The sequence below is a fragment of the Atta cephalotes genome (assembly GCF_000143395.1).
Source record: "Atta cephalotes unplaced genomic scaffold scaffold00032, whole genome shotgun sequence".
NCBI lineage: Eukaryota > Metazoa > Arthropoda > Insecta > Hymenoptera > Formicidae > Atta > Atta cephalotes.
The window spans coordinates 2,507,545-2,520,644 of NW_012130096.1; the positions used below are offsets into that span (position 1 = coordinate 2,507,545).

General features: G+C 38.6%; 1 protein-coding gene across 1 annotated transcript in view; it reads right to left on the minus strand.

Annotated features, from left to right (window-relative positions):
- LOC105621295 (treacle protein) overlaps positions 1 to 8,451 on the minus strand; it is a 39,623-nt gene extending 31,172 nt beyond the window's left edge. The window contains exon 1 of the mRNA XM_012202761.1: positions 8,082 to 8,451. Within this exon, the coding sequence (XP_012058151.1) occupies positions 8,082 to 8,451 (370 nt within the window). The remainder of the gene's footprint in view (positions 1 to 8,081) is intronic.
- Between the last annotated feature and the right edge of the window lie 4,649 nt (positions 8,452 to 13,100).

Sequence of the window (13,100 nt, forward strand, 5' to 3'; positions counted from 1 at the left end):
TACGTACTAATATATATATATATATATATATATATATATATATATATCATATAATAAAGAGAGAGATAAATTCGTTTATTCATCTTTAGAAAATGTAAAATCATCGATGCGTAACAATAATTGTTTATTTCGTAAACAGAACAGTAAAAAAAAAAGGCCAAATGTGTCATATAATAAAATTAAAATAATTCGTAATAATCTTAAAATTTTATCTCTAAAAGCAATTCTTAATAAAATAAGACGAATCACACGAGAAGAAAAGTATATTCAAAGTTCTTACGAATTAATGTACAAGGCGTCAACGCTTACGTAGCATAAATATGTAGAGTATGGAGAAGCACCCGAAACACGTCGCGTCCAATTTCGATAATGTCTGCTTGACACCTTCGCCTTCGTCCCACTCCGTTTCCACGTTGTAACCAATTAGTAATTACTCGCGAAAGACGAATACGTGCGACTTGCCACCGTTGCACGAAACGTTGACGTCAACCGTTCCTCGGTCGAATTATCAAGATAATCTCGCGGGTAAATCCCGCTGGAGAAGATAGTCGATCGCGCGGCTCGGACGCGAGGAGAAGTTTCTATCTGTCGCACAGACGTTTCCCCATTTTCTTTCTCTGACGTTAAATCAAGGCACAGAGGCAGGGGAGAAACGAACAGTTTGAAGTCGAGGAAAAATATGGGATCGTTTCCCCCATACGTCGTAACTCTCTCACCCGTTTGCAGTATCGTCCGCGTAGATCCGTTCCTGATGCGAGCCGCGCGTCTCCGCGCGACGATTCTTCGGATGACAGCCGTGTCGTTACGAAAGCGTAACACTGTAAGCGCGACAACGAGACACGAACGTGGGCAAACGCACCGACGGCCCGACCTCGCGGACAGCCATGTTGCCAGTTGCACATGTGGGCAGGGACCGGGGCGCAGCGCTGCCATCTGTCACATCGTCGAGGCATCGATTCGCACCAGCCGTGAACGAAGCGACCCCGCCGGAAATGCGCGCTACTCTGCTACTCCAACACGCGTTTCCTGTATCTTACGTTTTCGATCCGAATAAGTTTCGAACGAGCTACGTCAATCTCGCAAATGGGAATCCGAAAATTCCGAAAGAAACGCATTCTTTTTATTAAGCTGATTTTAAAAATAGAATTTAATAAACTAGTTTTATAATCTGATCTTAGTTGTTTGTTTGTTTATTTGTTTTCTATCAATTTTATTATACTTGCGTTGTAATTTTCAGCTAGAAAATTGATATTATTCCTAAAACAGTTTTACATCTCTCAAAGAATAAAGATTATGACACATAAAAAACTGGAGCAATGAATAAATCAATATTTTTTAATTTATTATATTAATTAGATTATTTTTTTATTATGTTCCGTGGCGAATTCATTTACTGTTTATGTTTTGTTGCCTAAGTGATCAAATATTCTTATATTCGATTGTGAATAATCAATTCTTACAAATATAGTTATGTAATTATTGTAAGCTTTGTTTTATGTGTCAAAGAATCTACAATGATATGGTATAATATGGTATAATAATGCTCGTTTTTATCAATGCAGATTAATTTCAATCTCGGTTTAATTTATTTTTCATCTTTTTTTTAGTTTTAAGAATTAGAAAAGAATAACAAGTAAATTAAACCGAGATTAATCTATATAGATAGAAATAGGCGTATGTTGTAAGCCATAAAAAATCGACCAACCACAGCCAAACATGAGAAGAATAATCGATCACGATTGGTCAATTTCATAGACGAACCATAAATTTTCAAGAGAAATGTTGCAAAGTATTCGTGTTATTTGGCAAAATAAACAAATTTTTCACACGATGCGAGATACCTTTCCTCTCGCATCTCATGATAGGATCATGAATTAAAAATTATGGAACAAGGAGAGATCTCGTAGTATGAAGAAGTCTGTCCGCATTGCTTGAAACTGAAAAATCGTTGTCTTTAAAACGAGATAAATATACATTCGGGCATTGAAGAGAGAGAGAGAGAGAGAGAGAGAGGTCGAAGATGCCGAGTGCAAAAAGTGCAAGTAATGTAAAAACAGACCTAGGAATGCATCTCGTGAGTACCAAGTTATGATCGAGAGAGAAGGAGAACGGGGCCTAGGATAAGCGCAATCGAGAATGCAGAGTGCCGCGCCTGGCCTCGCCATACGTCATTTCCGGAGATGAATGACGTATGCAGGTCTCTCACACCCCACCTACCGAATCGCCGATCCCCGCGGCGCCGGACGATGCGATGCGATGCAATGTGTCGCGCCGCGCCGCGCTCGACGCGCGCAACGATTCCAAATAGACTTTGACTCCGGGTGTAACATTAACGAGCCTTAAACGCGCCGATCGGAAGCGGTACGGTACTGCACGAATGCGGAACGCCCGGAGAGTGGAAGTCAAGGAGGGTTAAGTTAGGTTAGGGTTAATCTCGCCGCTCGGGAAGCCACGTGGCGCGCGCGGCATCGATATTATCAAGGAAACGAGAGAGAGAGAGAGAGAGAGAGAGAGATCGACCGTGGAAACATTGCTCTTCGTGAAGCCTCGTCCACGATATATAAATCGCTCCGAGGTCTCGGATGGAGAAAAAAATTAACGAATCACATTTAAACAATTCAGCCAATTGATTAATGTGATTGCTTTCTCTATCTGACATTTCGAGACAATTTTTTTAGCATTGTGGAGATAAAAAGCCTCTTCCTTATAGTTGAACTTCTTATACAGTTCATCTTTTTCTTTTTTCTTTTAAAAGGATTCTCTTCACGTTAAAGAAAAAAGACAAATAAAATATATCAGAAGTTTAGCTAAAAAGAATAGATCAAGAAGACATCACAAATAAGGTTCGGTTGGGTTGAATAAGTTAAACTCAAAAGAACATAAAAAATATGTAAAGAGAGATCGATAATAATTAATAAACCTTAGTCCTGTTTTCTTTAACTTCACAATTAATTCCTTTTTCTTTAATGTCAAAAGAAAAGGATTCTCTTTAGGTTGAAGAAGAGAAAAAAAATATAAAATGTGCAAAAAATTCAGCAGAAAAAAAACAGGTCTAAGACTCATTTACAAAGAGTACCGACCTCCCTGTCTTTACATATTTTCTCTATTTTCTCGCAGGATACATTTCAAGCCGTCGAATCTTTTTTTCATGAAGTCAGAACGGACGTGTTTTCATCCGAGTGTTGCATCATCTTCGTCACAAATGATTCTATCTTTGTTTATTCAATGGAATATCAAGAAAGAATATAGATAGAATATTTTACGATATTTTTCTCGATCACAAATGGAAAGCATCCTAAGTTTTGTGTGCCACGGTCCTTAATTTCTTGGTTGACCGTTCTGAGTTTATCTAAGCGGTGCCATTGAAGATTTTAAGAAGACATCGCGAATGCAATAAACGGATGACCGACGGTCGATGTTACATAGTAATGAATGATATCGTAGAGTCGCGAGACGGAAACTCACCATAGATCGATTTGTCAAGGATTGTCTTCGCGCCATTAATCATACTTTACCTAATATTTCGATTATTTCATTAGATCTCAAAGGCTATTTCCCTTGCAAGCAAAATATTAAAAAGAAAACTTTACCTTGGAATTTAATGCGTCAAGTATTCGTGACCGAATACGTCAATAATACGCAATAAGACGAGTTTGAAAATAACGTTTCGAGAAATGTCCAAATTACGTTCCGGCTTATCACGGAGCATTTACCAATGCTGTCTTTCAACATGAGAGAGGAGAGAGAAGGACAAGATGAAATGGGACGTATCGCAAGGGAAAGGATCGAACGTACCTTCACGACGGCACAAGGTGGAAAGCGTTTTATCGATTGACCTATATCGTGAATTGTCTAAAGCGCCGTCCAGGGGCGCTAAGAACTAACCTAAATAGCAACCCGCCCCCGATATATCGATATCCGCATACCAGGAAAAACGCCCGGTCATGTTCGATAGAAAGAATTTAAATAAATCTCCACTCGATGCATTTCAGCTCATCATCCGTCCAGAATGTTTTTCCTCCAGAGACGAATTCGTAACTCCGATTATTCGACGAAGAGCACAGATAACGATAAAATAATAATAATAATCCTGCATTCTCTACAGGAAATTGCTACAGGAAATTTCTACACGGAAAGAGCAATTTTGCTGAATCTAAATACAGATGAAAATAATGTTGGGCCATCAAAATAATTAGATAATTTATTTAGGACAAAATTTGATTGCTAGAATATCATAATATTTTACAGCATTACTCGTCGTGCTTTCTTTCTTGATCTTTCTAAATTATTTTGATGATCCAATTGAATTACTTTCAGATCTGTATCTAGCTAAATTTTTAGATTCTTTAGTGCAAAAGAAAGTAAGAAAGGACACTTACTCGCTCCTTACCCTCCCTAAATTTTAGCAGAGAAGAGAATTCACAAATTATGAAAATTATTTAAATGATGAAAAATTAACCGCTCACCTAATTTGTAGCTCATGTCCATTTTTATTAATGTAAATTAACTTTAATCTCGGTTCAATTTACTCTTCATCTTTTTCTAATTTTTTAGAACCAAGATTAAATTTAAACTACATTGATAAAAATGGGCATCACACATTATTAAGAAAGTTCGTTGGAGATCCTCACTTCCAAGGCTGCTTTTAATACACATAAATAATTCACTAAGTTTTGTGTGAAGATAAATTCTTATCTCCTTCCCCCCCCCCCCTAAAATTCTGGGTACGCCAATATAGTTTAATCCCCGGTTTAACTAACGCTTCATCCTTTTCTAGTTGTAAAAATTAGAAAAAGATGAAAAGTAAGTGAAACTGATTAAAGTTAATTCACATTGGTAGAAACGGGGCAAAAGCGAAGCTTTGACAACATCAACAGGGATTAAAAATCGATGTTGAAAGCTTCGTATATACGTGTTAGAGCTTCATACATGTTAAATACGTCATCGTTTTAACGTGACAGCGGCATTGTACCTATCCGTTCCTCGCGAAGGAAAGAGAGGAGGGAGAGGAGAGGAAAGACACGACGGACTCGAACTCGTGCGCGTCTGCAAATAGAATAGCACGAATGATTCGACTCTTGACAGATAGGTCACCGGGTCAGATTAACTACCCCCGGTGCGCTCGAAAATAACGTGTCTCGCATCATTCCGTTCCGTGATTGCTCGCACACGCGCGCTGATATATTCGGGCGTCTGTGGTCGCGCGCGATAAAAAAGAAGCAAGAAAGGTTCAATGATCGCGATGTGACAGTCCGAGAGTCAGAGTCGTCTCTCGAATTACGTTAGCGCAGATCGTATCGTCTGACAGAGTCAAGGACGAGTTCTACGAGAGAGAACGTCGGAAATAGTAAATAAATATACAAACAATAAGCAGAGAAGCGAAAAGACTGTGCTACCATCGTCGGTCGCGGGTTTTCATGTCCACGATGGAGCCAGCCAATGGCTGCGCAATCTTTTTTTTTGCATGACATTCTATAATATTATATATGGAAGTTTCATTCAAAAAGGATGATTTTACTAAAGTATCTTTATAATATGTTTTCGACCGCAGTGAATTTGAACTGATCTGGGTTGGATTAATGACGTTACGTGCTTTATTATTAATAGAGCATGTGTGATGTGATGTCATTAATCCAACCCAGATAGGTTCAAAGTCATTATAATCGAAAACACGTTATGAAAATTTTGCTAGAAATCTGAAAAAATCATTTTGCTGAATCTGCCAAAATAATTATGTAGGACTAGTTGTTAGAATGTTGAAACTCTTTTGGGATTCCTATGTAATTATTTTGATAATCCAACAGAATTATTTTCTCAAAATGAATCTATTTAAATTTTTAGATACTTCAAAATAATTCCTTTCGTGCCTGGATCTGAATATGCAAAAAGAAATCGCGCTGCGATTAGGCTCGTATCCGGGGATTATATACTGGAGATTGAGACTGCAAATTGGAAATTCAATTTAGGATAAAGGATTAAAAATTATCCGATTGGCCGAATTCTACTCTCCAATTCATAACCCTCGATCTTTCAGGCATAGCCCGATATGAACTACTGATAAAAAAATCAAACGTGAAGCTATTCGATGCGATGCAAGGCAAAAGCAAGCGTGAATCAAATAGCTCGAATTAAAATAAGATCAATCTACACATCATACAGGCTATGCTTTAAACTATGTATCCGAATGTCTCATTTTGTGTGTCGTGTTATCGTTCACGATGTTGTTCGCAATATCAACAATTAGCGTGTACACACAGTCCAATATTTAAAACGCACTTGCTATAATCAGAGCCAATTCTCATGATACAAAGAACTCTCATAAATTAATTACGTTAATCCTTTCAAATTATATTAATCGTTATATATTAATTATATTAAACCTTTCAAGGATTTGAACAACTTTTGTTCCATTTATTTTGAATAGAAAATGCCTATGATTTTTTAGATTAATTTAATTATTAAATTAATTGTATTTGTTTCCTTCAGTATAACTTTCAGTATTTTCTTTAGTCAAGTATACTATTTAATATTGTAGAATACACACATCTATAATACGATTGTTTGAAATCTTTAAATAATAGGTTAATAACGATAATGCTGATATAGACATTCATATTGGAATTTTAATCAGTAAAATTAGCATTAGAGACGCATAAACTCTTTCTCTTTTTTCATTAACAATTAATTAAAGTATTGGATAGTTTAGAGACAGGATCAAATTTATCGAGTGAAGAGGGTTTCAAATACGATTTTAGATTATCTCGTACAAAAATGTGGAGTGAAAACGTTTCACTGTATGTGAAAATACTCAGCAAAAACAAGTATCAGTCTCAAGAGATTAGGTAAATAAATCTGACACTGCATCTACGGAAGGCGGAAGTTGAAACAGCGACGACAATCAATTCAGAGCGATACACATCCGGTGTCAAACAGACGACTTTTGAGATCGATGAATCGTCTTACACTGACTTTCGGTCAGCTGTTTGGCGCACATCCAGCATACAGTCTCACGATCGGACTATGAAAAGTGGCCTCTGACTGTTGGCTAAAATAATTATAGATCACTATCTCATCAAGAAGTATCATTAATTAACGTAAAATCGAGATTTCGGACGTAAATTATATTCAATCTTTCAATTTTCTCTTTTTCCCAGCGGGGCAAAAAAATTCTAAAGTTTTGTCTAACGGGTTTTTCACAAATCATTATCTAAGCTTTAAGTCATAAGAAATTAGGCTCACTGTAGAAAATGAATTTTAAAATTCTCTAACTTTTCTAGGTTTTCCAGATGAAAATAGAAAATTTTCCACGAGTAATATAAAATATGTAAATTTTTACATTTAGACTCGAGGATTATAGGAAAGTTAGTTTATATTATTAAAAACAACGGGGAAAAAAACTTAATAGCACAGTGTAATTTTGGGTGCAAATTCAAGCCAGCAAAAAATAAATTAGTTTTGGAAAAAAAATGTAGTTATGACGATAAAGAGGGATCAAATAAAAATACTGAATAAAATTTTAATTATTTTATTAAAATCGTTTAAAGTGCACAAGTTTTGCACGTATTTGACTTTATAAACGTAAGATGTAATATTTAAAAAATTATAACAATTAATTGGAATAGGAGCAGAGAATTGTGAGCAAATTTCGAAATTCCAGACTTTTTTACATCCTCTGCTGACTTTTCCCGGTTTTCTGATCTGTGGCAACCCTAGAAATTGATCCATCGCAGTCGAATGTGAGAAGACTAATTGATCGGTTAAGTAATATTCTTACGACTTAAAAAAAAGTGGAGCACAGATTTTTGCATAAAGCCTAAGAAAATCAACCAATCAGTCTTACATTTCATAAAAAGGAAAGAAATGAAGAATTACGATTGGTTTTCTTATGCATTATTGAAGACTGTGTTTTCCCGCCCTAAGTCTTCGGTAATGATTTATTACAATAGGAAGGAAACAAAAGATGAAGAATAGAGAATCGATTTCTAAAAAAGCGTAAAATTTACGCGATCGTTTCTCCGCGGAGCATCTCTTCGGGGGGAGGGAAAGAGGGGCGAGAGCACGCGCCTCCCTCATCTACTTACTATTCGCGGCGACTCGGTATTGGGGCGGCATTTGCGTTTGCTGTTGCTGCTGCGGTGGCTGCTGCTGCTGCTGCGGTTGCTGCTGATGATGCTGATGATGGTGATGACCGAGGTGACTGATGTTAACGGTGAGCTGGGGATGCGTCAGTTGATTGAGATGGGGACTCGGTGACGGCGGCGGCGGCGGTTGATGGCCGGGATGCACATGGTGGTTGTGACCCGGCTGGGGATTTTGCGGATGCGACGCCGTGAGAGGGTGGTGATGTTGGGGATTACCGCCACAGTGCGGCAATAGACAATGCATGGGTCCTAAGGCACCGACGGCGACACCCACTGCGCCCTCCTTCGAGACGCCATATCTTGAAACCATTCTTCCGGATGGAGAGCAGCCCGGAGAGCTGCTAAGCTTTTTCCTTCGTGCGAGAGAGCGACTTTGCCTCGCTCCTCTCCTCTCCTCTCCGCCACAGAGGCAGAGGCCACTTCACCCTCGGCGCCTCGTCCACACGGCTGAGATTCTCCCCTCCTCTCCGTTTTTCCTCGGAATCGTTGGTTAGATATGACTCGACGTCGTCATCGACGAGACTCCACGAGGTATATTTACGTAACAGTAAATGCGGCAATAGAACGAATACGCGAGCATCGTCGCGATCCGTCGTCGTCTCCGTCGTCTTCTCTCTCGATGCCACCAGGTATCTCGATGCCACGAAAATTACTGACGACTGTCGCGAATAAGCTGGCGAGATCTTTCTCCTCGCTGGCGCGCTTCACACACATCCACACACAACAAAACACACACACGTTACTACGACCGTTACGGTTTCCGTTTCGGCCGTGCTTGACTTCTTCCTCGACGTGCACACCTTAGGCGCGCGGCCCGTCAACTCGTCGATCGTCGATAATGGCGCGCCATGGTGACCGCGCGCGCGTCTCTTACTCCACTCTCGCTTCTTAAGTATCTCTAAATCTCCGCCGTCCTCGATGGATGATGACCTTCGTCGCGCTTCTCCCCACGAACGGCATCAAGCATCGCCGGCGAGGAAATCTGTCATTTACTCGTCTCGCCGAATGGGGATAATATCAGAACGCACACGTGGTCGAGATTCTCACGTTTATAGATAGAGTGAGTGATAGAATGAGTGAGAGAGAAAGAGAAAGAACGCCGTCCGATCACTCACTCGACGAGATCACTTAACGTACGTGACCTCGTACAGCACCTGCGAAAAATGAATACCTTACGAGGATTGTCGCGCGACCGTCGCGCGGCCAACGCCGACTGTCACGGGAGAATTGTCGTCGTCGTCGTCGTCGTCGTCGCGTGTGAATGTCGCTCGCGTACTCTGTATAGGTGGCGGACTATCGCAGCCCGTCCAAAATCGATATTTAAGGCTCGACCGGCGCGGCGCGGCGCGTCGTCTCTCCCTCCTCCTCTCGCGCGCGCCCTTCGTCTCTACGTGTCTGTATATATGTGTCCGTGTATCGCCCACTCCCGCGCTACGAGTTTAACACTCCGGTGCCGTTGAAATTCTACGGAGCGGAACACGCGGCTTATTTTATCAGGTCAGAGCCGGTCATGCGGTTGCGTTTTCGTCGCGTCGCCGATGAAAACAAGAATGAGAGACAATTTTTAGCCCTCTACTGCCACGACCGTGAGAGATCAGGACAGCGGCGAGGCTACTGTTGTATGATGAATCGGGCGCGTTCGGGCCGCGCGCCGAGAAGTCCCGAGCGCGCCAACTCGTCGTCGTCGTCTGAGCCCGAGTGTGTAACCCCTCTCGCGTTTGTACGTCGGGAATAGAGTTGGGCAATTTTCCGCTACGAGTAGTCACTTACGAAAATAATACGTCTGTATAATACAGGTATAATACTAATAACACGTATACATACATAACACGTATAAAGTATGATACGTTCGACGTGTTAGAAAAATCATGTACAGAACGTTGTTTGATACATGCCCAACCCTGCTCGGAATGATGCGTCTTCGAATGAGGGATAAAACGGAGGGAGAACGAGAAGGAAAAATGAAATCTCGCCAAGATCGCTCGTTTTGCGTCGATCGTCACGCGTTCTCTCTCACCCGCGTGCAGCATGCACGCACGCACGCACGCACAACCGCTGCCTCCACACAGCGCGCGCACACGCACGTATAATAATGGCGCGGGCGAACGTTACGCGACACGGAATGTCCTATGGTACACAACCGAGAACCACCGACGGATAAACGGGAGAAAGAAAGAGAGCGCGACTGAGAACGCGTCGTTCGTTCCACGGCACAGAACTCACTTCGTGCTACGAAGAGTTTCACCGAATGAATGACCAAAGTCGTGCGTCGATGGAGCAAGTATACTCGGGGTGACGCGAGCGTACCCTTCGCCAAGGGACGCGTTAGGTTCGACTGAGAGCCAGTGAGAGTAGACGAGCCCTTCCCATACCGACCTACGACGAATCGCGTACCGCCTGTTGACTCCGACGCCATCTACCTGCTCCGTGAATAAAAGACATTCAGGGACGTAACGACGGGACTGGGAGCCTCGCTTCACCCCTCCATCTCCACCGATCGCTTTTCCGAAGTTCAATTTGAATTTCTCATACTTTCCAGAAAAGATATAGTTGGAATTTTTGATACTTTCTAGAAAGGACACAATGTAGCATGATGGAATCATCATTACATCCTTGTTGTTTGCTTACGTTAAACAAGGATGAAACGACTCACTATGTCCTTGCTGGAATGCATCCTTCCAAGTAAGCCTAAGTTTACTGCATCTATTATGTTAGGGTGAAGATATCGAAACATGATAGGTATAGTAAATTTTAGGCTTAAGGAATTGATCTAATATAGTTTAGAATATTTTTCTCACATTAATTCCTTAAAGCTTAAGGCTTATTATAAACTCCATTGAATTGTAATCAATCCTATATCTATTGTATTTAAGGACTAAGGGCGCGCACGTACGCACGCACAGAGAGAGAGAGAGAAATCTTGCATAATGCATAAAAATATAAGTCGATCAAGTTCTTCGTTTCTTTCTTTTCTTTTCTTGAAATAAAAGACTTCAGTTGATTTTCTTACATCCATACGTTATGCAAAAATCTGTACTTCTGCTCAAACTTTAGATATGAAGTTTTATGGCTCGTCTCGCAAAAGTTTACGCGATATTTTGTTATTTGATCGAAGAAAAACGCTCCTTATTTTATTTTATTTGTTATAAACGTGTATATAACGCAACATATTTCTCATTTGTTACTATTTACAATATTGACATAATTAAAAAATTATCATTTTTTTAATTGCTCGCAAAAAACGGAAACATAAAAGAAATAAAGAACCATTAAAAAAAATACATTTTTATTCCCCTATTGCAATATATATCGCATTTACAACGATATAACTAAAAAATTGTCATTTTACAGTTGCCTGCAAAAAATGAAAATTAAAAAAAAATCATGAAAGAAACACATTTTTATTACCTCCATTAATGCAACATATATCGCTTAGTGAGTGACTACGACATAACTAAAAAATTATTAATTTATAGTTGTTTGCAAAAAAAACGAAAACTTAACAAAAAAATAAAGAACATACTTCAAAAAAATACATTTTCATTCCTTTACAGTCAGTTATTTCAAAATTGATATTGCGAAATTTTTTTAATTATTCACAACATTAAAATTTATCTTCTAAAAAACTGTCTTTTTTAGTTATATTGTAGCAAATGATATAACTGTACTATTATTATCATAATTCTACAAAATCATTTTTAAAAAAAGAAATATCATCGATAAAGATTGTATACTGCATATTTCCTCTGAAATCTCAATCTCTTTACTCAATTCCGAACTAACAGCATTTATTTAAGAAAAATATCTTTAGATTTTTTTGCCCTCATTTGTCGCGATAATAAAGAGAATCTTCATTCTGGTTCCTCAAAATACACATCGTGTGTTTATTGTATAAGCAACTTACATATTATTCAATGTATGCATTTCATTACGAAAAATGTTAAAAAATTAAATATATTTAATAGAACTGAATGTGTGCAATTGTGCATATAAATTCGCACATGAAAAATATTATTTAAGCACTACAACAATAAAAGATTCAGCTTAACCGTCGAGGCTTCCGTTACTCAGTAAATGTATTTTGTTCTAATAGCGTGACGATGCTAATTTGTACATACCTGTAAAATTGTCACAAAGAAACGCTGGTCTATATATCATACTCAGTGAGATACAATGAACAATGATTCTACACATAGGACTCGACCCTTCAGGTACGAAGGTACCTTCGAGTATTATAAATGCGGCAAATTCAAATAAAAGACAATAGATGAATATAATGGGTACAATGAAGCTTTAGAAAGCGTGAATAATATTTGCGAATGTTTTCAATAAGTACAGAACACACAATAATCATGTTAAAAAGATTCTCCAAAGTTCCTGTTTCGCTCTTCGATTTAAGAAAATGAAAAACTTACAATTTCTTCATTCATTCGAATTGTACTATCTGAAGCAAATCCTATAAAGAATTTCGAAAATTTTAACAGTCCAACGAGAAAATTCGATGGTTATTGAAAGGTTGAAGTATAATAAAAAGTGACAGACGTTCCATAGGCTATGGTAGACAAAAAACTTAAGGCAATAAAACATAAGCAGTAGGGAAACATGTTGGATTGATTACTGCTTAAGTTATGACCTTACTCTATTATGATTGGCCAATTCGCTTACCGCTTATCTTTTTTGTGTGTCCTAACTATAAAAAAATGTAAACGTGATTTATAAGAGTTTTTTATCAAAATTTCAAATATTACTGTGATACGAAACAATTGAAAAAGCGATTTTACTATCTTTCTCTTTGAATATTTTACTTTCAATAGTATTTTCTTTTATCTCCTTAAATTTTCGTCTCCTTAAAAAGTCAGAGTTTACTGGTCATTTATAATATGTAGATACAAAGATAGTCGTTTATAATATATGTAAAAATATTATTTTAAAGCTGATAATTTTAAGAATTATATTAAT